This window comes from Brachyhypopomus gauderio, chromosome 7 (assembly GCF_052324685.1).
Source record: "Brachyhypopomus gauderio isolate BG-103 chromosome 7, BGAUD_0.2, whole genome shotgun sequence".
Lineage (NCBI taxonomy): Eukaryota > Metazoa > Chordata > Actinopteri > Gymnotiformes > Hypopomidae > Brachyhypopomus > Brachyhypopomus gauderio.
Window position 1 is genome coordinate 7,455,622 of NC_135217.1, and position 24,517 is coordinate 7,480,138.

The 24,517-nt window shown below is 40.1% G+C and overlaps 2 protein-coding genes across 4 annotated transcripts; both read right to left on the reverse strand.

Moving 5' to 3' along the window:
* Positions 1 to 1,080: 1,080 nt before the first annotated feature.
* On the reverse strand, positions 1,081 to 11,212 carry LOC143518677 (UDP-glucuronosyltransferase 2A1-like). 3 transcript variants are annotated; one of them, XM_077011341.1, is made up of 6 exons: positions 10,403 to 11,212; positions 6,681 to 6,829; positions 6,158 to 6,289; positions 5,598 to 5,685; positions 4,134 to 4,353; positions 1,081 to 1,633 (listed from the first exon to the last, which is right to left on the reverse strand). In XM_077011341.1, the coding sequence occupies exons 1-6, from the start codon at positions 11,124 to 11,126 to the stop codon at positions 1,351 to 1,353; spliced, it is 1,596 nt and encodes a 531-aa protein (XP_076867456.1). In that variant the 5' UTR covers positions 11,127 to 11,212; the 3' UTR covers positions 1,081 to 1,350. The 3 variants fall into 3 exon arrangements, with proteins under 3 accessions (XP_076867456.1, XP_076867454.1, XP_076867455.1); XM_077011339.1 differs by lacking the exon at positions 10,403 to 11,212 and adding an exon at positions 9,210 to 10,011; XM_077011340.1 differs by lacking the exon at positions 10,403 to 11,212 and adding an exon at positions 8,016 to 9,128 and having other exon boundaries at positions 6,681 to 6,839.
* A 2,984-nt stretch (positions 11,213 to 14,196) lies between these two features.
* On the reverse strand, positions 14,197 to 23,926 carry LOC143518678 (UDP-glucuronosyltransferase 2C1-like). The gene is made up of 6 exons (XM_077011342.1): positions 23,067 to 23,926; positions 19,739 to 19,887; positions 16,573 to 16,704; positions 16,111 to 16,198; positions 15,642 to 15,861; positions 14,197 to 14,759 (listed from the first exon to the last, which is right to left on the reverse strand). The coding sequence occupies exons 1-6, from the start codon at positions 23,785 to 23,787 to the stop codon at positions 14,477 to 14,479; spliced, it is 1,593 nt and encodes a 530-aa protein (XP_076867457.1). The 5' UTR covers positions 23,788 to 23,926; the 3' UTR covers positions 14,197 to 14,476.
* Positions 23,927 to 24,517: the final 591 nt, after the last annotated feature.

The following is a 24,517-nucleotide window of genomic DNA, read 5'->3' on the forward strand; positions in this document are numbered from 1 at the left end:
CCAAGCCATACATCACCAAGTGCAAAGCAAAGCCTCAGATGCAGTGGTGTAAAGCATGCTGCCACTGGACTCTAGAGCAGTGGAGGGGTGTTCTCTGGAGTGATGAATCACGCTTCTCTATCTGGCAATCTGATGGACAAGATAGTTCCAGAAGAATGGTACTTGTTTGACTGCAATTTGCAAAGTGTAAAGTTTGGTGGAAGGGAGATTATGGTGTGGGGTTGTTTTTCAGGATCTGGGCTTGACCCCTTAGTTCCAGAGAAAGGAACTGTAAAAGCTTCAGCATACCAAGACATTTTTGACAATTCCATGCTCCCAACTTTGTGGGAACAGTTTGGAGCTAGCCCCTTCCTCCTCCAACATGACTATCTTCCATCCATGAGGTCCATAAAGACGTGGATGGCAGAGTCTGGTGTAGATGAACTTGACTGGCCTGCCCAGAGTCCTGACCTCAACCTGATAGAACACCTTTGGGTTGAATTAGAGCGGCGACTGAGAGCCAGGCCTTCTCGTTCAACATCATGTGACCTCACATATGCGCTTCTGGAAGAATGGTCAAAAATCCCCATAAACACACTCCTAAACCTTGTGGACAGCCTTCCCTGAGTTTAAGCTGTTCTAGCTGCAAAGATTGGACCAATGTCATATCGAACCCTATGGATTAGGAATGGGATGTCACATATGTGAGCAAAGGAAGGTGAGCAAATCATTTTGACAATATAGTACATCTTTAATAGCACTAATTATATATTATTAGCATATTTAATATAATTAGTGCATTCAAAATGTCATACTTTTAGCAATTAACCATGAGTCCACTTAAATTAAGTGTACTTCATACTAGTATACTAGTACTCCTTTCCCCTGGTAAACAATACTGCACAGTGTGTGACAATTCTTATGCATTTGGGACAAACATCTATGACCTGTGAGCCTTTGGTCATAATGACAATTAAATTAAGCACACACAGATGCAGATGGACGTAAATACATGGAGGAATCAGGGGCTGTACAGTGATGAAATGTAAACTTTATTTTGTTTGAATCAAATCATAATATGATATATAGATAAACCACATATGTAAGCACATTCATTTTGAGTGAAAAGAAAAAGTTATTAATGAAAATACTTTTCATTTTAAATATTTTAAATTGTGTTGCAATTGCTGCATTGACTGATGCAGGATAACAACCTACTACACTCTCTCAAAATGAGATTAAAAAGTGTATGGAATATATAATGGATAATTACAGAAGTTTTGTTTCCCAACACATGTAGATCCACCCCATAATTACTGATGGAGTAAATAAAATTATTACTTACTGATAAAGAGGTGTACACTAACTTTTTCAGTCTTTCTTGTTCTTTGTTGTGGTCCTTCTTAAACATTTACATATAACCCAACTGCACGTTTTCACAAAGATGAACATGACCACTGCAGTTATGGAGAGTAAAAAGGCTGCCACGTCCAAGCAGTGGTACTGGTACCAGGTGAGGTTATGGGCTTCTACCCTCAGGTGCTTGGCCCCCTTGTTCCGCATCACAAACTCGATCCAGAAGACAGCCTGGTCCAGAGGCTTCATGGGTTGATCATGGTGGATCCGGGAGAGCCTCATTATGCTCTCTTTGTACCTGAGTGGAGAAATTAAATAGATTTTGAAATATAAAATTTGTGAAAGAGCTTTGAAGAGCTTTGGAATTAAGAAAGCTGGACTTTTATAGCAATATAGCTGTCTGAATATAGTACAAATATATGTGATTTGGGTTATTTAAATATAATATCACTTCTGAAGTATCCTGAAACTCCCTGGCCCACAGATGACCCCAAGGGAGGAGTCAGGGACATGACAGAACCCCCTTCAGGTGGATCATCTCCACCTTTTTCTCCCTGTCTCTTATTGCTAGAGGCAGAGGAAACATTCTGGAAGTGGCAACAGTGTAACATGCAAGCTGAGGCTGGATCCTGAGACCAGAGTGTGGCTCAAACTTTATGTTTATATTTATGCATGGGGAAGACCTAGACACGGGAACTAGGTTCAAACAACGATGAACAAAGCACATGACACAGACACACATTTTAATACACAAATGCTAAGAACATACACATATAACATATAATGCTGACAAGACATGAAACAGGTGAAATGATTAACACAGACACAAAGACTAACGTATACACACACACACACACACACACACACACACACACACACACACACACACACACAGATTAATGTGTAAATACAGATGAACGTATACACACAGATGAGCCCAAGCGAGAAATCAGGAGCACACTGTGACATTTAAATCAATGGGATTTTGTGGGAGGTTCGTGGGATAAGAAGGCTAGCAGGAAGATGATAGCCATGAGTGTTGTCACGATGGGTCAGCCTGGACGCCACCAGAGGGCGCACACGCACCCTTTCTCTCACACGCATGCCCACAACCACACAGAACACACCCTCTCGTTCCCGGACACTCCTCCCGTCTCAGTCACCTGAATATTGACACCTGTACCTAATCAGTTCAGGGCTGTATTTATTCCCACAGGTCGCGCTGTCCAGTGCTGCACATTCAGCCTGCACCGTCGCCTCTCGTCGTGGGACACCTAGCCTTGTCTGCTGGACTATCCGTACCCATTGGCTTCTCGTTACCTTTTTCTTCGTTTATTTGTATGTTGAGTGGTTTCTGCCTTGTGGCCTGAGTTTTTCTGTTGGTTTATTATCATGGATAATAAAACCGGTCATTCTCAGCCCATGCCTCCGACTGCTTCTGTCCCGACGTCCCAGACGTCACAAGTGTGACATGGAGCTTTGTGCTTTGAGTCAACAGTTCGTTTTTAATTGCTTGCTTATTGAATTAAACAATCTGAATTAGACTAAATTAGGTTTTAACACATTAATATGTCATTAGTGTCATTAGTCCTTTACTGTATAGGCTATAGCAGCTTAATTCAAGCATTCTTACTTGTTCCATTTGTAAAAAAAAAAAAAGAAATTAATGGAAGAACATACCAGATATGTACTCTTGCTTAAATTTGTCCCAAAGTTGTAAATAGTTATTCTTATCTAGGACATTCAATTTGGGCATGAAAAATACACCAAGATAACACTAAATGGGGATAAATGGGGATGAAAGTGGCTAGCATCCTTTATTAATTGTTTGTAAAAAAATTTAGGACCACTGATGTGCTTTGACTGATTGACTAGTCAGAAACCTCAGTATATTCGAATCAAATATATCAAATCAAGAATAATACCAGCACAACTGTCTGCATTAGACATACACAAAATAATATTGTCTGGTGTTGATGATGACCTTCTATCTGAATTCTTATACAATAGTACAGTTTGCCTGCCCTGGCAGATTGAGTGAGAGGTCCAGTCACCAAAGACCACAGAAGAGGAGAGAGAAGGCCGCACTGTTGGCACACTTGACTAACTGGAAAGGAAGTTATTTATGTTTACCATGCCAACTGGGATGTGACTCAAACGCTTTAGTAAGAATAACGAAGAGTGGTACCATGTTGACTCAACAGACAATCTCAATCAACTCTGACAAAAACGTTTTTTTGACATTAAAAGATACTATTGGCAACTTTTGGTTCTACTCTTACTTTAAGAGCTCAGCACACATTACCTGTAAAAATCTCACACAGCTCTTATAAGATTTTACCTTGATCGTGTAAAGCCCATTTGGTCTGTGTGTATCAACTGCAGCAGTAAAGTTTCCAGATCTTGAGTAATGAATGACTTTAAAGGTTCACATTTATTAAATCTATCGGTAAGTGAACAGGGCCGGAGTGGGACACTTTTTCAGCCCGGGAGTTTTATGACCAAATCCGGCCCAAAATTATTTTTCCCTCCCAATCGGCCCAAACTAGAGATTAACATGAACCGGCCCATCGGGAATCCTCCCGAATCTCCCGATTAGCCACTCCGGCTTTGTAAGTGAATATGCTGGACCCAGTTTGATTTCTATGGAACAATGAAGAGTTAGGATGACATGCAATACAATATGTAATGTATTTGAGCCAGCAGTGAAATCCTTTGTGTAATTTTACATTCAGTAGCTTTAAAATGGACACAATTTGCAAGGAGGTACATTTATAGAAATCAAAGGATCAACTCACGATTGATTGTTTATAACATTGGTGACAGCCTCCTTCAGGTCCTTGGACTCCATTTTGTGGAAATCAAGCATTACTGCTGCTCCCTTGGTTTTCATGTGGTTCAGGTTATCAGGCTGGTCAGCAAACAGTGGTATACCCACCATTGGGACACCATGGTAAATAGCTTCATACAGTCCATTAGTCCCACCATGGGTGATGAAGGCCTTGGTTTTAGGATGTCCTATCAGATGTAAACTCATTAGTATGTGTTAAATTACATACACAATATATTTAATACATATGTGTATAATACATCATTCATATAATACACAGTACACTTGTCACGTTCAGCTCCGCCCTCCTCCCTGGTCCCGCCAGGTTTCCCCGTTTCCTTGGTTTCCCTTCTGTCTGCCACGCCCCCGTCCTCAGTGTTCCCACCTGTGTCGTTTACTTCCCTGGGTTTTGTGTATATAGTTTCCCCTGCCCTGTCTATCCTCGTCGGTCATTGTATGTGAGTCCTTCTTGCTTCTCTGCTCCTTCTCGTTTGCCTGTTTATCCTTATGCCTGTTCATGTTCTTAATTTTGTTTCTACTCACCTTTGTTAGTTTATGTTTTCTCTCCCCGTTGTTTATGATTTGTATTGATGTTAGTTTTTCTTTCGTTTATGGTTATCGTTGGTTATGTTCTTTTGTTATCCCTTTAGTTATTCGTTCGTAGCTTGGTATTGTTTGTCACGTATGGCTACGCCCCCTCTCCTAGCTGTCACTCCGGGTTCCCTTGTGTCTGTGTTCCGTGCCTGTTCATCCCGCCCTGCTCGTTTGTCTCCGTGATTCCTTGTTTGTTACCATGCCCCAGTGTTATTGCCATCACCTGTCCCTAGTTAGTTTCATTGTATACAAGTCCCAGTATTTCCCCAGTCTAGTTATCCGTGGTTTTGTCTATCCGTCGGTTCGTGCGTTGTTCTGTCAGCCTGTTTAATTGCTAGTCCGTGAGTCTTCCCTGTTCTTGTTTCAAGATGTCTGTTCATGTTTCGTGTCTGGATTGCCTGCCTGCTATGACCCCTGCCCGTTTGTACGACTCTGATTTTGGTATTCCCTTTATTAAATCTCGCTCATCTCAGCACTTGTGTCCGTCCTCTCGCTCCGCTGCGCGAGCAGCGTTACATTGTTGTTTGTGCCCCGCTGCCCCTTTAGTCGTTTCTCCCTTTGTGGTTATGCTTCTCCCCTTTACATTTACGTGGCTTGTGTTGTTGTAATGTTCTCATTTATATTACCTTTTCCTAGTTGTCTTGTAGCCCCGTTCCATAGTACTAGCCCTTCATTGTATAATGTCGTCCCTATCTGCTTTCTGTGTCTCAGTCTTGTGTTTTGTTATCATCTTTTTAAATAAATACTCATTTACATGCGTTTGCGTCACCACTGCCTCTGACAAACGTTACAACACAAATACATCCTATATGTGTACACACACGCACACACACTTTACCTAGCAAGTCATTCTGGGGAATCCAGTCATACAGTCTTGTATTAGGAGCAAGAGTATCAGGTTTCTCTCCTGGGTATCTCCACAACACCTGTAATTAGAATCAGTCATGTTTGAGAATAAAGTTCAGCTATACAATTTAAACTATATTGCCACCAAATCCAGAAATGCTCAATAATGATAAAATTATTAATGATAATGATTAAATAAGCCATTTCAATTCAACAATTCAACAATTTCCCCTCCGTAATCAGGAATTGAACAAAAAAAAGTACAATTTGGGTGGTTTCAGGATTAGGTGCTCTTTTGAAACCTTTCGAATGGACACTATTAAATGATATATGTTGTCAGAAATAGTTTGTTTTGTTTATTATAATGTCATATAGTTAAAACCAATAATTCAAATGTGAAAGTACATCGAGTTGTTCTTTCTTGTTGGTTTCTGAAGACTAATAAAATTACCTGGACTGATTACACAATCCAACTAGAATATGCCATTTTAGAGAAGGATGAAATAAGTATTGCATTAAAAATCAGCAGTATTTAACAGTGCAAGCGGAGACCTTTTGAGGGATCTGTCCTAGTGCAGAAGCGATGGTGTTGGCTCTCTCTTTGGTGAGGTTGTTCATCATGGATCCCAGTGAAAACACCACAATGCCATCATCTCCTGAGCTCTGCACAAACTCCTCCATCTCCTGCAGATCCAAAACCCAGTTATTAATAAAAGAGATGCACATACTGTATTCTAGTCATGCTGTCGTGCAGTTGATTTCTATAGTGCTGTTACATTTTTATGTTCATGGTATTTTTTGTCATCAAGGTAATGTAAAATTTGACTATTAAATTATTTCAAACCATTTCTGTGAAGATGAGGGCTATATCACTGTATACCATATACCCAGGTCTTAACTTAAACTCTGTACCACCAACTCTGCATGACCCACTGCCTATTTGTGTGCTAAGGGTTTGTATAGTTAAGATGTGTAGAAAGGTCAGGTACTAAACCTCAGGGATTGTTTGACTGCTTGTTAATTCTTAATGTTTAACTCAGGGCTGAAATCACCCAATGCATGATGATAATGTTACTTTAGGCAGAGGCTTTGCAGGTTTGCAGTGTAATCCGCCCACAAACTTGAAGTTTGGCAGGAATGGTCGTGGATACTCAAAGTCCCAGTAGGTTCTGATCAGCCAGATGTCAGCCTTTCCCATAGTGTCACAGAAGGTCGTGGGTTTCCCTGTGAAGTGCAGGAGGGACAAACTCATATCAAGTGGCAGGTAAAGCTGCTGGTAAAGCTTTTAAAATTCTTTCTAACTTATGTGAGCCTAAGCCAGTAAGGTTCACTCATCCCTATTGTTCAGAGGTTATAAAACATGGAAGAAAATCCCACTTCAGGTGAGGTTATTTTGAGATAAAGGTGGATGAGGCAATGCTTTGACATCCTTTGGCCTGATAGGATTTTGCAAAAGACAGTGAGATATCCCTGGCTTTGCCATTAATTGGACACTGTCATGCTTGCCCCCCCCATGTGGCTTACGATTTTGGCTGTCTACCGCTAATCCCAGCGGGTCACTGGGGCAGTTTTTGTTTTCCATGCACTCTTCATTTATGTTCTGTTTCTACACCCCTCATTTAGCTCTGTTCTTTGTTTCACCTGTTTCTAGTTTACTTCCTCGATTGTTCTTTATTGTTCCTTGTTATTTAAACCCTGTGTGGTGCACGTTCATTTGTAAGTCTTTGTAAAAGTCCACTGGAGTCTGTTGCTCATCTTATGTATATTGACTCTTGTAGTGTGTTCTATGTTTATGTTTCGGATACCTGTTTGTAGCTATGTTAGTTTGTGTCTTATAAGATTGATTATATATTGGCTTGTTCGTTTATCTAATCGCCTTTTTATTACATCATTCCATCTCTGCACTTGCAAACTCCCTCGCTGACACCGTGTTACAGCCTCCTACAGAGAAGCTCCTGATTGTACTGCTGCAAAGTGTTTAAAATGTTTGATCCACAGCAAAATCATCAATTGCAGAAAATTACCGTTTTCCATTAAACAATAAAAACCAAGCATCTTGTTTGCTCTACAGTCAGACAAAGACAAGAGACGAAAAACATGAGACCAGTTCAAGCTCTTGAAAGTTTGGGGGTTCTAGAAGGTCAAACTGCCCTCTTGCAATTTAATTATTGATTGTGCTGCACACAGTGTTAAAAACTGTAACTATATTCAGCTGACTACAGCTGAGCAACTGAACACTTCTCACAGTATGTGTTTTAGTGATATCCATCAGGATTTCTATGTCTAATATCTGGAGCAGACTTACATAAGTAGATGGCAGTGAAAGAAAAAGATTTTCAGCACTTATCAACACTTGAACCCATAAATAATAAATCCCAGTACTAATGAAGAAATTGTGCTCCTTACCCATAATTTTGGTGTAAAGCTTATCAAACATAAATATCATTTGCAGTTTGTACATAGCAGTGTGACCAATATACAGCAGCAGGTTCTCCAATCGCTCCAGGAAGTCCATGTGGTCTGTGAGATGCCCTTGAACACTAGCCGCAGGGACATATGATGGAGGAGCTGGCATCTGTCCACATATACACTCAAAGGAGTACGCAAAACTGACTCTAAAAGACATCACGCTGGGTACACCGAGCATCTCTGCCAACAGGTCACTACATGGCATCATTGGATCATAGAAAATCACATCAAAGTGTGACTCCCTAAGTGAAGTCATAAGTTTTTGATTAAGGAGCATTCCAGAGCAAATTTTCTCAGCATAACTCGTAAATCCAGACATAATGTTCCAAAAAAATGACAACTTCTGAAACACAGTGGTATTTTGACTCATCCAAGCAACAATGAAGTTCTTCCATAAATTCTGTGCATCTTCTTGTTCCATGTTAACTTTAAAAACCAAGTATTCAAAGCGCTCCTTCTGTCTGTGTTTCACCGTAGGTGACGCTGTGTGTACCAGAACCGTCACGCTGTGATTCCGAACCACAAGCTCCTCCACAATTGTGCGCATATTGTGCCAGTGACTGTATTCACCAGGAAGCACCAGTACTTTGCCACTGAGAGATATTTCACATCCATTCATCAGCAAAACTACCAAAGGGAGAAATAATCTGCATATATTCATATTGAAAATGACAAAGCATATAACTATTTGCCTCAAAAATCAACCGATACACACTGCACGAAAATCACGAGCTGGTAGCAAGTCGTTCAAAGTGGAGTTTGCTCTGTACACGTGGTCTTTAACCTGTCAATGAACTTGTGTGAACCCTAACACTGAAGCAGAAAGCTCATACAATATTCTCTCAAGTCACTACCATCATGTGGAAACTCTAGGAGGTCAAACCGCCCTCTTGCAGAGAAGTTCCTAATTTTGCTGCTAGACAGCATTAAAATGTCCAACCAGGTCCAGCTGACTACAAACAGTTTTTCTCACTGTATTTGTTTTAGTGATCTACTGCTTCTACTGCTATGATGTGGAGTAGGTGTACACAAGAAGACGGCAATGAAAGAAAAAGAAATTCAGCACTTATCAACACTTGGTCATGAACCCATGAATAATAAATCCCAAAACCAATGAAGAAATTGTGCTCCTTACCCAAAATATTGGTGTAATGCTTATCAAATGTAAATTTCACTTGTAGTTTGAACATAGCTGTGTGAACAATGTAAAGTAACAGGTTCTCTAATCTCTCCAGGAAGTTCATGTGGTCTGTGAGATGCTCGTGGACAGCAACCGCAGGGACGTATGATGGTGGAGCTGGCATCTGTCCACACAGTCGCTCAAAGTTGTACGCAAAAGTGAGTCTAAGAGACATCACTTGGGGCAGACCAAGTGCCTCTGCCAGTACGTCACTGCATACCATCATTGGATCATAGAAAATCACATCAAAATGTGACTCCCTAAGTGAAGTCATCAGTTTTTCATTAATGAGCATTCCATAGCAAACATTCTCAACATAACTCGTAAATCCAGACATCATGTTCCAAAATAACGACATTTTCTCAAACCCAGTGGCATTTTCACTCATCCAAGCAGCGATGAAGTTCTGCCACAAATTCTGTATATCCTCTTCCTCCATGTTCACTTTAAAAACCATGTATTTGAAGTGTTCCTTTTGCAACTGTTTCCCCATAGGTGACGCTGTGTGTGTCAGAATAGTCACGCTGTGATTCCGATCCACAAGCTCCTCCACAATTGTGCGCATATTGAGCCAGTGACTGTATTCACCAGGAAGCACCAGTACTTTGCCACTGAGAGATATTTCACATCCATTCAGCAGCAAAACTACCAAAGGGAGAAATAATCTGCATATATTCATATTAAAAATGACAAAGCATGTAACTATTTGCCTCAAAAATCAACCGATACACACTGCACGAAAATCACGAGCTGGTAGCAAGTCGTTCAAAGTGGAGTTTGCTCTGTACACGTGGTCTTTAACCTGTCAATGAACTTGTGTGAACCCTAACACTTGAAAGCTCATGCAATATTCTCTCAAGTCACTACCATCATGTGGAAACTCTAGGAGGTCAAACCGCCCTCTTGCAGAGAAGTTCCTAATTTTGCTGCTAGACAGCATTAAAATGTCCAACCAGGTCCAGCTGACTACAAACAGTTTTTCTCACTGTATTTGTTTTAGTGATCTACTGCTTCTACTGCTATGATGTGGAGTAGGTGTACACAAGAAGACGGCAATGAAAGAAAAAGAAATTCAGCACTTATCAACACTTGGTCATGAACCCATGAATAATAAATCCCAAAACCAATGAAGAAATTGTGCTCCTTACCCAAAATATTGGTGTAATGCTTATCAAATGTAAATTTCACTTGTAGTTTGAACATAGCTGTGTGAGCAATGTAAAGTAACAGGTTCTCTAATCTCTCCAGGAAGTTCATGTGGTCTGTGAGATGCTCGTGGACAGCAACCGCAGGGACATATGATGGTGGAGCTGGTATCTGTCCACACAGTCGCTCAAAGTTGTACGCAAAAGTGAGTCTAAGAGAGATCACTTGGGGCAGACCAAGTGCCTCTGCCAGTAAGTCACTGCATACCATCATTGGATCATAGAAAATCACATCAAAATGTGACTCCCTAAGTGAAGTCATCAGTTTTTCATTAATGAGCATTCCATAGCAAACATTCTCAACATAACTCGTAAATCCAGACATCATGTTCCAAAATAACGACATCTTCTCAAACCCAGTGGCATTTTCACTCATCCAAGCAGCGATGAAGTTCTGCCACAAATTCTGTATATCCTCTTCCTCCATGTTCACTTTAAATACCATGTATTTGAAGTGCTCCTTTTGCAACTGTTTCCCCGTAGGTGACGCTGTGTGTGTCAGAATAGTCACGCTGTGATTCCGATCCACAAGCTCCTCCACAATTGTGCGCATATTGAGCCAGTGACTGTATTCACCAGGAAGCACCAGTACTTTGCCACTGAGAGATATTTCACATCCATTCAGCAGCAAAACTACCAAAGGGAGAAAAAATCTGCATATATTCATATTAAAAATGACAAAGCTTGTAAATATTTGCCTCAAAAATCAACCGATACACACTGCACGAAAATCACGAGCTGGTAGCAAGTCGTTCAAAGTGGAGTTTGCTCTGTACTTGCTCTGTACACGTGGTCTCTTACTGTAAATGAAATTAAATTAACCCTAAAACTGATGGCAGAAATTGGAGATCATGAGTGAACAGATAAACCCACTATGCCACTGTCACCCTCAATTGTCTGTGACCCTCAATCTGAACATTCAATCTGGAGGTAAACCTGACACTCTCTCTCCTCAATCTGATATTTTGTTCATTCTTAAATCTGTAGTTGTCTGCTCTTCAATAAAAATTCTCTCATACTCGTTCCCTTCTTATCTTGTACTTTTCCTCCGCCCACATCCAGTCTGTCTGTCTCCACTTTTAGACACATTTCGTTTATTCTATATTTAACTAGACGTATTTCTTATTAAACTTTAGAACTCTTTTAGATCACCGAGGGCTGGACAAATACCTACTGCTCTGCATCTAGAGTCGATAGCAAAGTCTAACACCTATGTCTTATGTGTAGCAAAGTCTGACCCCTGGCACAAAGGAGGGAGGTTTTGGCATCTGCAAACGAACGGCAACATCAGCTAACTGTTCCTTACTCCAGTTCCTTACTCCCTTGTTCTCTTACACACTCAAATCTATATAATACACGATTTATATGAAAGTAGATTCAAATAAATTTCAGGCTGATACAAAGTACCTTTATAAATGTATATGTTTGTAATGAAATTATATATATATACACACACACACACACATACTGTACACATACACTTATGTATATTCAGGTGTTCCAATCACTTCCATGGCCACAGTTGTATAAAATTAAGCACCTAGGCATCCAGACTGTTTTTAGAAACCTTTGTGAAATAATGGGTCGCTCTCAGGAGCTCAGTGAATTCCAGCATGGAACTGATGCCACCTGTGCAACAAATTCAGTCATGAAATTTCCTCGCTCCTAAATATTTCACAGTCAACTGTCGGCTGTATTATTAGAAAATGGAAGTGTATGAGAATGACAGCAACTCAGCAACGAAGTGGTAGTGTCACGTCAACTGACGGAGCGGGGTCAGCGGATGCTGAAGCACATAATTTAAAGAGGTCGCCAACTTTTTGCAATTACAACAGACATCCAAACAGAGATCACCAAGTGCAATGCAAAGCGCGGGTGCAATAGTGTAAAGTACGCTGCCACTGGACTCTAGAGCAGTGGAGGGGCGTTCTCTGGAGTGACTAATCAGACTTCTTCATCTGGCAATCTCACGGACAAGATAGTGCCAGGACGTTACTTGTTTCACTGCATTGTGACAAGTGTAAAGTTTGGTGGAAGGGAGATTATGGTGTGGGGTTGTTTTTCAGGATCTGGGCTTGACCCCTTAGTTCCAGAGAAAGGAACTGTGAAAGCTTCAGCATACCAAGACATTTTGGACAATTCCATGCTCATAACTTTGTGGGAACAATTTGGAGCTGGCCCCTTCCTCTTCCAACATGACTATCTTCCATCCATGAGGTCCATAAAGACGTGGATGGCAGAGTCTGGTGTGGATGAACTTGACTGGCCTGTACAGAGTCTTGACCTCAACCTGATAAAACACCTTTGGGATGAATTAGAGCGGCGACTGAGAGCCAGGCCTTCTCGTCCAACATCATGTGACCTCATAAATGCGCTTCTGGAATAATGGTCAAAAATCCCCGTAAACACACTCCTAAACATTGTTGATGTAATGCGGGTGTGCACATCGCATAGAGAAAACTGTGAGAGAGCTGGGCCCAAGCGCCGGCTCACACTGACAGCACAACAGGCAAAGCCTAACCTTAGTGTGACAGACAGACGCGAGAACACAAAAGAGAAAAAACTAAAGAAAACAACACGGAAGACTCAACGCGTGCAATACAAAACTGAACAATAGAGAGACCAGAGAAAAATAATAAAGGCAACCAAAAGGACGTGGAAAATGAAACCAAGGATGCCAGGGCAAGTAATTGGCAGTGGACTAAACACAGTGTCTCTGTTCGAAATAGCCTACTACATACTACTGGCGTACTGGACGAGCCCCAAATCAGTATGCCGTATGCAGTATGTGACCAAAATGAAATTTTCCAGTACGCGAAACATACCCGGATGACCTACTACTTCCGCAAAATATTCCAGTACGCGAACAGAGCTAACTTCGTGGTGTACTGCATCCCATCATGCAACGCTATGTTCACGTGACCCCGTAGTATGCTTTGCTTTTGTCGCATACTGGAAACTGTACTGCATACTACTACGAGGACCAGTATGCAGTATCCAGTATATACTGAGTCCAGTATGCAGTATCCAGTATGTAGTAATCTATTTCGAACATAGCCCAAGATTTGTCTCCACAAGCTTCCTTAAGAAGCCTAGAAACAGCTGAGACAAATCACTGCTGATTACGCCGATTAAGTCTGGGATTGACTCGGGTGTCCCCAGTGGCAGCTGGGGGAATGGCATCCGAGCCAGCCCTGACAATGGACAACCTTCCCAGAAGAGTTGAAGCTGTTTTAGCTGCAAAGGGTGGTCCAATGTCATATTGAACCCTATGGATTAGGAATGGGATGTCACATATGTGAGCAAAGGAAGGTGAGCAAATCATTTTGGCAATATAGTATATCTTTAATAGCACTAATTATATATTATTAGCATATTTAATTAGTGCATTCAAAATGTCATACTTTTAGCAATTAACCATAAGTCCACTTAAATTAAGTGTACTTCATACTAGTATACTAGTACTCTTTTCCCCTGGGTGATGTCACACAACGTAAACAATACTGCACAGTGTGTGACAATTCTTATGAATTTGGGACAAACATCTATGACCTGTTTAAATGGCACTGTGACAAAAAATATAGCTAGATTAAAATGCACAGCATTTGTTCATAATGACAATTAAATTAAGCACATGCAGACGCAGATGGACGTAAATACATGGAGGAATCAAGGGCTGTACAGTGATGAAATGTAAACTTTATTTTGTTTGAATCAAATCATAATATGTTATATAGATAAACCATATATGTAAGCAAATTCATTTTGAGTGCTGAAAAGAAAGTTATTAATGAAAATACTTTTAATTTTAAATACTTTAAACTGTATTGCAATTGCTGCATTGACTGATGCAAGATAACCTACTACACTCTCTCAAAATGAGATTAAAAAGTGTATGGAATATATAATCAATAATTACAGAATTTTTGTTTCCCAACACATGTAGATCCACCCCATAATTACTGATGCAGTAAATAAAATTATTACTTACTGATAAAGAGGTGTACACTAACTTTTTCAGTCTTTCTTGTTCTTTGTTGTGGTCCTTCTTAAACATTTACATATAACCCAACTGCATGTTTTCACAAAGATGAACATGACCACTGCAGTTATGGAGAGTAAAAAGGCTGCCACGTCCAAGCAGTGGTACTGGTACCAGGTGAGGTTATGGGCTTCTACCCTCAGGTGCTTGGCCCCCTTGTTCCGCATCACAAACTCGATCCAGAAGACAGCCTGGTCCAGAGGCTTCATGGGTTGATCATGGTGGATCCGGGAGAGCCTCATTATGCTCTCTTTGTACCTGAGTGGAGAAATTAAATAGATTTTGGAATATAACGTTTGTGAAAAAGCTTTGAAGAGCTTTGGAATTAAGAAAGTTGGACTTTTATAGCAATATAGCTGTCTGAATATAGTACAAATATATGTGATTTGGGTTATTTAAATATAATATCACTTCTGTATCCTGAAACTCCCTGGCCCACAGATGACCCCAAGGGAGGAGTCAGGGACATGACAGAACCCCCTTCAGGTGGATCATCTCCACCTTTTTCTCCTGTCTCCTATTGCTAGAGGCGGAGGAAACATTCTGGAAGTGGCAACAGTGTAACATGCAAGCTGAGGCTGGATCCTGAGACCAGAGTGTAGTTCAAACTTTATGTTTATTTTTATGCATGGGGAAGACCTAGACAAATGGGAACTGGGAACAATTTTTTAAAATCTACTTACAGTTTGACAATCGACATCTAAACAATTACAAAAATATAAGCAAATAAATTATTCAACCGTGTCTAGTCAATCTGTGTAGGAAGGTGAGGGGTTAAGTGGAAGCCTGTGAGTTTAGATGATTTAGTTTGTTGTTTATTTTTTGCATACAGTATATGAAGAGCAGGGAATCTAATAATGCTGGAATTCTCTACTAGTATAGTTGTCAGCATAAAGTGCAGATATGTGAGTACAGTCATTTAAATATTTAGGATGCTCTAGCCTAAAAATCAAGTATATCAAACAGTGGATTAACCTGGATTATTGAGGGTTAAAAGAATATTGTGAGGATGGAGGGATCAAAGAAACCAATGGTGGCATTAAATTAATTAATTTTACAAGATAGCTCCAACATTAAACTATTTAAGGACTCCATCTGAAGGAAGAAAAATGTATTGAAATAATCACAATAAGAACTCACAATGGGTTGTTTATAACATCTGTAATAGCCTCCTTAAGATCTCTGGCTTCCATTCTGATGAATTCAAGCGTTACAGCTGCTCCTTTGATTTTCATATGGTACAGGTTATCTGGCTGGTCTGCAAACAGCGGTATACCCACTATGGGGACACCATGGTAAATAGCTTCATAAAGTCCATTAATCCCACCATGGGTGATGAAGGCCTTGGTTTTAGGATGTCCTGTTGGACAAATCAAGTGTACATGTTAGGGAAAATGTACAACTACAAATAGTTATAGTATATACAGGTGCATCTCAATAAATCATCAAATCATCAACATTAACAGAAATAAAGACCTGAAGTAGATCACTGTCATGAATCTATATGTGTTTCATGTTTTGTATTGAACTATGTAAATAAATTAACTTTCTGATGATATTCTAATTTATTGACATGTACCTGTATCTATATGACACGACTGCTCCTTACCTAGTAAGTCATTCTGTGGAATCCAGTTATATATTCTTGTATTAGGAGCGAGAGTGTCAGGTTTAACTCCAGTGTATCTCCATATGACCTGTAATAGGACACAGAAATCAGGTCAGATAATAAAGCTGAACTTCAAGAGAATTCAACTTCTAATTACTAACATCTCTATAACCATGTATGTGGCTCATGGCTGCTGAGGCCTTTTAAAACCTTTGAACTCCATGCTACAGTCATAGGACAAGTGCACCAGCAAATATACATCATACACAGGGAACAAGGAACAATACAATGAGTCTAATCAAATAACCACAATGGAGTGAGTGAGAACTTTTTTAAACAGTATTTTAAACAGTATTTAAAGGAATTCACCATGTGTTCTCAGTAATATAGTGAGGAACCACCTCAATCTCCATCCTGCAGTAAATGGAGACACATCTACAGTTTAACAGTGCAAGCTGAGACCTTTTGAGGGATCTGTCCGAGTGCAGAAGCGATGGTGTTGGCTCTCTCTTTGGTGAGGTTCTTTATAATGGATCCCAGTGAAAACACCACAATGCCATCATCTCCTGAGCTCTGCACAAACTCCTCCATCTCCTGCAGAACCAAAAACATTAAAACAGATGTCAATGTTTTTCTTATTGTCACATTTCTTAAGAAGTCAGCAATTGATTTCTAAAATCTGACCAGAAGTATAGCAAGTAATTTATGTTCTTGACTTTGTTTTAAGTCCTCAAATTCACTTAATTGGATGACCAATTAAGTAATAACATAAAAACAATGTTATTACTGAGACAGTTGCATATATTTTTTCTGAGAACACTGCTGACGTCAATAGCGTCCTCAAAAATGATTTTAAAAGTAATGTTTAACCTTTTTATTGTTATACGGTGGATTAAAAAAATAAACATTATTAATGATTTAAGCATGTATATTTTTTTTGACTCATTAGGCAGACTGCTGTTTGTGATAACTACCTCAGAAATTATTGCAAATGATAATTTGTATTCTAAATTTAACAACCTGTATTGCGAAATCGCACACCTAAATCGATTTCATCACGGTTTTCGCACAAGTACATTTCCTTCGGCTCTTAATTGTGGGAGTTTTGATAAGGAGTGGTTTTAGCACTTTGGGGGCAGGCTCATGGGGAGTTTCTTTCAGTGAACGTTATTTGCTTGACGGCTCCTGGTTTTATGACAGACAGCCCAGTACACAAAGTCTTTTCAGAAGTGAACCACAAGGAACGTACAGGTGAGTTATATACAGATCCAGGTTAAAAGTAAATCTCTGTCCGAAATGATGTACTTTCCTCCTATACAGTACAGTATGCCAAAGCAGTACGTAATAAAGGGTAATATGTCCGAATACATAGTATGCATTAAACAGTAAGCGAAAAGTACCCGGCTGGCATACTGAATCTGGAGTCATTTTGAAGTATGCGATTGCAGCACACCGTCCTATCCCATGATTCAACTGGAGCATTTACTTGGGATCGTGTGACGTCATATGTCATGTCTTAGGTAAAATGGCGGACGTAGTATGTCCGAGGTTGTATGCATACTGCCCAGTCGCCTACTGAAATAACTTCTTTAATGAGCAGAACATACTGTATTGAAATCTAGTGTGTACTGTATAAGCAGGGCTCTCAAGTCTCACGCATTGAGCGTGTGACACACGCATTTGACCGTCTTCATACGCTCACACGCCACACTTCCGATTTCACACGGCGAGAAAAAAAAATCTAGTTTATTTATCTCCGATCCATATCTATATCGCCCTCCATTGGCGATCGATCGCGGTATACAAACCCCCCCCGCTCAACAATTAATGTTCGCCACCCCCCTTCAACAACTCTCACACTCCGACATGAATCCAAAACTTGAGAGCCCTGTGTATAAGTATGCCATTTCGGATTGAGCCAAAACCTTTTCCGAAGATGGCGGAGCACAAAGAACGAAGACAGATGAGTTAGCTACCTATCCAGGTAAAAAGTAATCTATCAGAATATTTTTTGCTTACTGTTTAATGCACATTATGTATTCAGACATACTACCCTTTATCGTGTACTGCCATTTAGGAGGGAAGTACGGCATTTCGGACAGAGCTTATGTACTGTGCTGTCATTAGCCTATAGCAGGGGTAATCAATTAAATCTTTCCGCGGTCCATAGACCTTAGGTCCGGGTCCGCGGTGGCGAACGAAAGTTGTTGAGCGGGGGGGGGGGGGGGGGGGGGGGTGGCGAACGAAAGTTGTTGAGCGGGGGGGCGAACGTAACACTCAAATGGGTGGTGATCGTAACGTCTGAAAATAAATTCTCCGGTTTAAAATATAGTCTCCCGTTAAAATTGTTTTGGCATTTGGGTCCGTATCCAGTTAATCAGGAATGTGATTGGGTCCGGACAGGACGGCGTTCGGGTCCGGATCCGGACCGCGGTCCGCCATTTGGTGATACCTGGCCTATAGCATTCACTGAAAGAAACTCCAATGAGCTTCACACACTAATACAAATGCACATGAAATTTGTCTTTCTGTGCTCGCAAGTTTCACATTTACGCTCGCAACTTGCATATTTACACATGTGAAGTATTAAAATGTGCATATTTGTTTTTCGCCCTGTGTCTTTGCGCCCCCCTAGACTTCTGTCTGGTGTTGAGGGCAGTGCTTAATTTGTAAATCAAACGATGCCGGAACGCAACCAGCAGCATGAGACAAGGGGTCACTGAGGCCAACAATGTCACCGGATCTCACACAAAACGCAACACTTAGGCGCACAAATGTCAAAATAACAAGCCAATTCGTATATATAAATTACTTTTTGATTTTGATGATTTACATGTTGTTTTATAAGTGTTTTAAGTGCAGAAGTGCATTTTCAAGTACTTTAGCCGAAATTCCAGCAATTTACAAATCTGAAACACAAAGCAACATTAAAATTTGTCAGGTAAATGTTCCTTCCCCCGTTTTTGAGGGGTGTTTCTTTATACTACTAACTAGCACACTAAATAATGTGACGCGGCCGTATAAACGCCTCCTCCGTTCGCAGAGGTTTGTGCGAGGTGTGCGGAGTCGCGCGCTACAGTCACTCGCGAAAGTATAACTAGCTTTATAGGGGAGACACCTAAAGGCATCGCTAAAAGGGAGAGCTCTTATGTGATTTAGGAAGCCTGAATGTGGATCTTGTGTTTAAAAAAATGTCTTTTAAAGAATTATTTGTACATTTAATTGGTTCAACGCAGACAGATTTCTTCATAACATAATTGGTAGGCTTGAAAGTTACCGGATCGAGGCAGACAGTTCCCGGAACGCACCCTTCAAAATGAAAGAGTTCCCGGATCCTGTTCCGGCAGGATCTGGCTCAAATTAAGCCCTTGTTGAAGGGTTAGGATTTAGTGGGTAAATTTGCATTAAATAAACTCTCATGGTGGAATTCTGGTTGAGAATACAATGTTAAGGTTGCTTACCATACACTCTGTCTCAGCTAAGTACACTTCTGAACTGTAGTTTGCTTTTGCCCAATAAAGGAGTCAAACCCTTATGTAATAGGTCCTTAGAGATTGCTTGAAAGCTATCTTAATTCTTAATAATTAACTCAGGGCTGAAAACATCCAATCTACAATTATGATCTTACTGTAGGCAGAGGCTTTGCAGGCTTGCAGTGTAATCCACCCACAAACTTGAAGTTTGGCAGCAATGGCTGTGGATACTCAAAGTCCCAGTAGGATCTGATTAGCCAGATGTCAGCCTTTCCCATGATTTCACACAGGGTCGTGGGTTTGCCTTGGAAGTACAGCAGCAGAGGAAGTCCAAACTCATTAATTAATTAAACCTGTTGTACTATAAATCAATTTTAAAGTACTTGCTAATCAGTCGAACACCACATACTCCATTCAAACCTTTCCCAAATCCAACCCCACCCATTGACATTAATGGAAGGGGGGGGGGGGGGGGTATACTATTAATGGTATACTCCACTGAGTACATGAACAAAATAATTGACCAACATGGAGAACCACCTTGCAACGACCTGGCGGGGTAGGTAGGACGCAGATGCAGAATTTGGAGGTTTAATATAAACAACTAACACAAAAGAGTATAATACATACAAAGACCAAAGATGACAAGCAAGTTAACACAAACATGCACGGAGAGCAAGAACTAACTGAACAAAAACCACTACTCACGACAAGAACATAAACTTACGGCTTACAACTGACAACATGCACCGTTCAACTTACAAGCTACAATAACCCACAACCCCAGAGACCAAACACAGGACTTACATACATCAACTAAACAAGGGACACAACAAGACACACCTGAAAGTGATAACGAGGGGCAGAGAACACGGCAGGGGTGTGAAAACAGAGACTAGTGTTGTCAAAAAAATCGATATATCGATACGTATCGATACTGAACATTCTGAAACGGTACAATACTCGTTTCCCTTAAGTATCGATTCTTTTTACATAAAATGCGCTTTCGTTTGACCCACCCAAGCTGCTGTAATGCACAGGACAGTTTGTAATGCTAAAATGGCAGCTAAAGCAAACACAGTGCTGTTGGATTCGAAGCAGATACAGATAGAAAACCGAAGGACATGAACAAGCCAGTTTGCAAGCGGTGCTTTTGGAACATTTCAACGAAGGGCGCTAAAGCCTGGTTGAGTGACCATAGCGCTCGACTCCGCGCGCACCTCGCGCGAACCTCCGCGAGCAGTGGAGGCTTTATACTTTCCGCTTTGCAGTGTTGTCCGAAACTATATGTGGTAGTATAAAAGAAACACCCCTCAAAACAGGGGAATGAACACTTACCTGACGAATTTTAATGCTGCTTTGTGTTTCAGGTTTGAAAAGTGCTGCAATTTAGGCTAAAGTACTTGAAAATGTTGAAATTGTAACTACTTCGTTTCACAACAAATATCTGTCTGACTGAACAGTTTTCATGTATTACATTAACAAATACGAGCCTCTTGTAATTCCAGGATGAAACATGAGAGAACGTGAAGACGTTAAGATTGGGCGTTTTGAAAATAAACAACCATTAAATAATGTGATTAAAAGCGCAATATTTCGAATCATTTCGAGTATATGTATAAATATTTAACTTAATTAAGTTTAACATGCTGGCAAATATTGGTACAAGCGCTTGAATTGAACCCTGCAAACATGACTTTGTTCATTGCGCTGAGGCGCGGCGCGCGCGAAGTTACAAAATTCGAGAGGTGCACGACCTCGCGTGCGCCGCGCTTCAGCGCGATGAACAAAGTCATGTTTGCAGGGTTCATACACCTTGTGGAATTCAAACACTTGTATGTCACTTTCAATGTCCATTTCAATATTTCCCAGCACGAGCAAAGACACTTTGTCAGACGTTCAAAAGACGTCCACTGAAAAGCCAGAATGAAGGTTTTAGCGACGTCTTTTTTAAACGTCTATTACTGCCGTTCAGTTGCAGTTTTTGCACGTCCTGACATCCAATAAAGGTCCTAGTCAGACGTTCAGATAGAAAACTCGTCATAGACGTTCATGTTAAGTTAAAAGGTTAAGGTCCTAGTCACACTGTCAGATTTTGAACCAGTTTTGAATGTCCACCAGACATGCAAAAATGGGTCTGGACTGACCGACGTGATACAGACTTGATTTTAACGTCTTTCTGACGTCGCATGTTTGTTGGGATAAGTTAAATATTTATACATGTACTCGAAATTATTCGCTTTTTTATCAAATTATTTAATGGTTGTTTATTTTCAAAACGCCCAATCGTAAAGTCTTCACGTTCTCTCATGTTTCATCCTGGAATTACAAGATGCTCGTATTTGTTAACACAAAAGAACTGTTCAGTCAGACAGATATTTGTTGTGAAATGAAGTTACAATTTCAAGCATTTTCAAACACAAAGCAACATTCATTTGTTTGTTTATAAAAAAAATAAAAAGGCTTTAAAACGGAAATTAGCATCTGACTTTGGTATCGAAAATGGTATCGAATTTCAATATTTTTTTAAGTATCGTATCGAAGTTGTAATTCTTAGTATCGTGACAAGCCTAACAGAGACAACTAGGAAATGTCAAAATAAGACACTCAAACACACAGAGAACAAAACAAAAGACAAGACTGACAGGGGGGAGGCAGGACCACATGACACACCTCCTTCATGAAGTTTCCTGATTCGTTAGTACTGCCAGATGCTATAGAATATATATATACCAGTCAAAGGTTTGGACATACATACTCACATCCCCAGGTTATTTTTTATTAACTTTGATATTAAAAAAACAGGGAAGATGCTAAAACAAAAAAAAGAAAACATGCTCTAATTATCTTTGTAGGATTAACTATCCTATATTTTCATGACCGCTTTGCATGCTTTTGATTGCATGCTTCATGAAGCAGCACCTATGATGCTTTTCCATCAGTCCTAAGGACATTCTCCCATGTCTCACATGTAGAGCACTTGTAGAGTGAGGAACTAAAGTTCTGAAACAAAACTGTTTACTGAGGGTACATTTAAAAAGTGTGTGTGTATGTGTTGAGATTTAATTATATATATATATATATATATATATATATATATATATATATATATATATATATATATATATAACACGCTTCTCAAATTATATTTGTTTTATAAGTAAATTTAAAAAAAAAATATATATATATATATATATATATATATATATATATATATATATATATATATATATATATATATATATATAACACGCTTCTCAAATTATATTTGTTTTATAAGTAAATAAGTAAATTTAAACACAATCCATGCGATTAAAATGACTTTAGTCAGCATACATTTAGTCAGATGTGGTTATGTTATGGTATAAACATCTTTAACCTTAACATTCATCTTTTCTGAAGTATGATAGTATATGTTAATCAACTACAAACATGGACCCATGAAGAATGAACTAATTGCAAAATCAAATTGTGCTAACTTACCCATTATTGTGGTGTAATGCTTATCATACATTAATATCATTTGGAGTTTAACTAAAGCTGTGAGAGCAATGTACAGCAGCACGTTCTCTAATCGCTCTATGAAGTTCATGTGGTCTGTGAGATGCCCGTGAGCACCAAACACAGGGACATATGATGGTGGAGCTGGTATCTGTCCGCAAAATCGTTCAATGTTGGGTGCCACAGCGAGTCGAAGAGATATAACGTGGGGTAATCCGAGTGTCTCTGCCAGCAGGTCACTGCATGGCATCGCTGGATCATAGAAAACCACATCAAAGTGTGACTCCCTAAGTGAAGTTACAAGCGTTTCATTGAGCATCCCATAGCAAGCATTCTCAACAAAACCCATAAGTCCAGACATCGCGTTCCAGTATAACGACATCTTCTCAAACCCAGTGGTATTATGACTCAACCAAGCAGTTATGAATTTCTGCCACATATTCAGCATATCTTCTTGTTCCATGTTCACTTTAAAAACCATGTATTCAAAGCGCTCCTTTTCCCAATGTTTCACCGTAGGTGACGCTGTGTGTGTCAGAACCGTCACGCTGTGATTCCGATCCACAAGCTCCTCCACAATTGTGCGCATATTGTGCCAGTGACTGTATTCACCAGGAAGCACCAGTACTTTGCCACTGAGAGATATTTCACACCCACTCAGCAGCAAAACTACCAAAGGAAGAAATAATCTGCATATTTTCATATTGAATACTAACAGGCATGTAACTCTTTGCCGCTACAATCAGCCGACGCACAGCGCACAAAAACAGGAAGTGGGAGCCAGTTATTGAAAACGGAATTTGCTCTACACACGTGGTGTCTGACCTGCGTTATAAACTATGGAGTTCGGCTGCAGCGCTCTCTCCAAAATGAATTATGTCGCTAGCCTCGCGAGAATGGCAACCTGCTGTAGCCCGAGTGTCAGTTCTCGCGAGATTAGCGCTGACAGCGGGAACAACAAACCCGATAAACAAATCAGAGATGGATGAATGTAACGAGAGAGAAGGCGCTCCTACCAAAAACGTGAAGACTTCGTGCAAATGTCTTGAAAAATGGGACAGCGGATTTACTTTCCTAAAGAAGAGTAGAGCCACAATTACGCGTTTTGTTAGAGTTTTAGCTGCAATTTTAGTATCTCACGGGGAAGGAACCATGGCCATCAGCATGACAAATCCGTCAAGCACAATGCACGCAGCAACCAGCGGAAATTTTCCCTTATTTTAAATAAAAAACTTGACAGGTATGATATAGCTAGAATCGGTGTTGGGCACTGGGTTGTCTCGGTTAGACTGCAGGTTAGACGTGCGTACACTTGTATTGTGCATCACGTAGTTTGAGATCTGTAAAGAAACAATTTTAGTTATTTAGGGAGCCACCCCTGTCATTTTTATAGTTGGTTAGTAAATTAGCATTTCGTTCTTATTAGTTTAGAG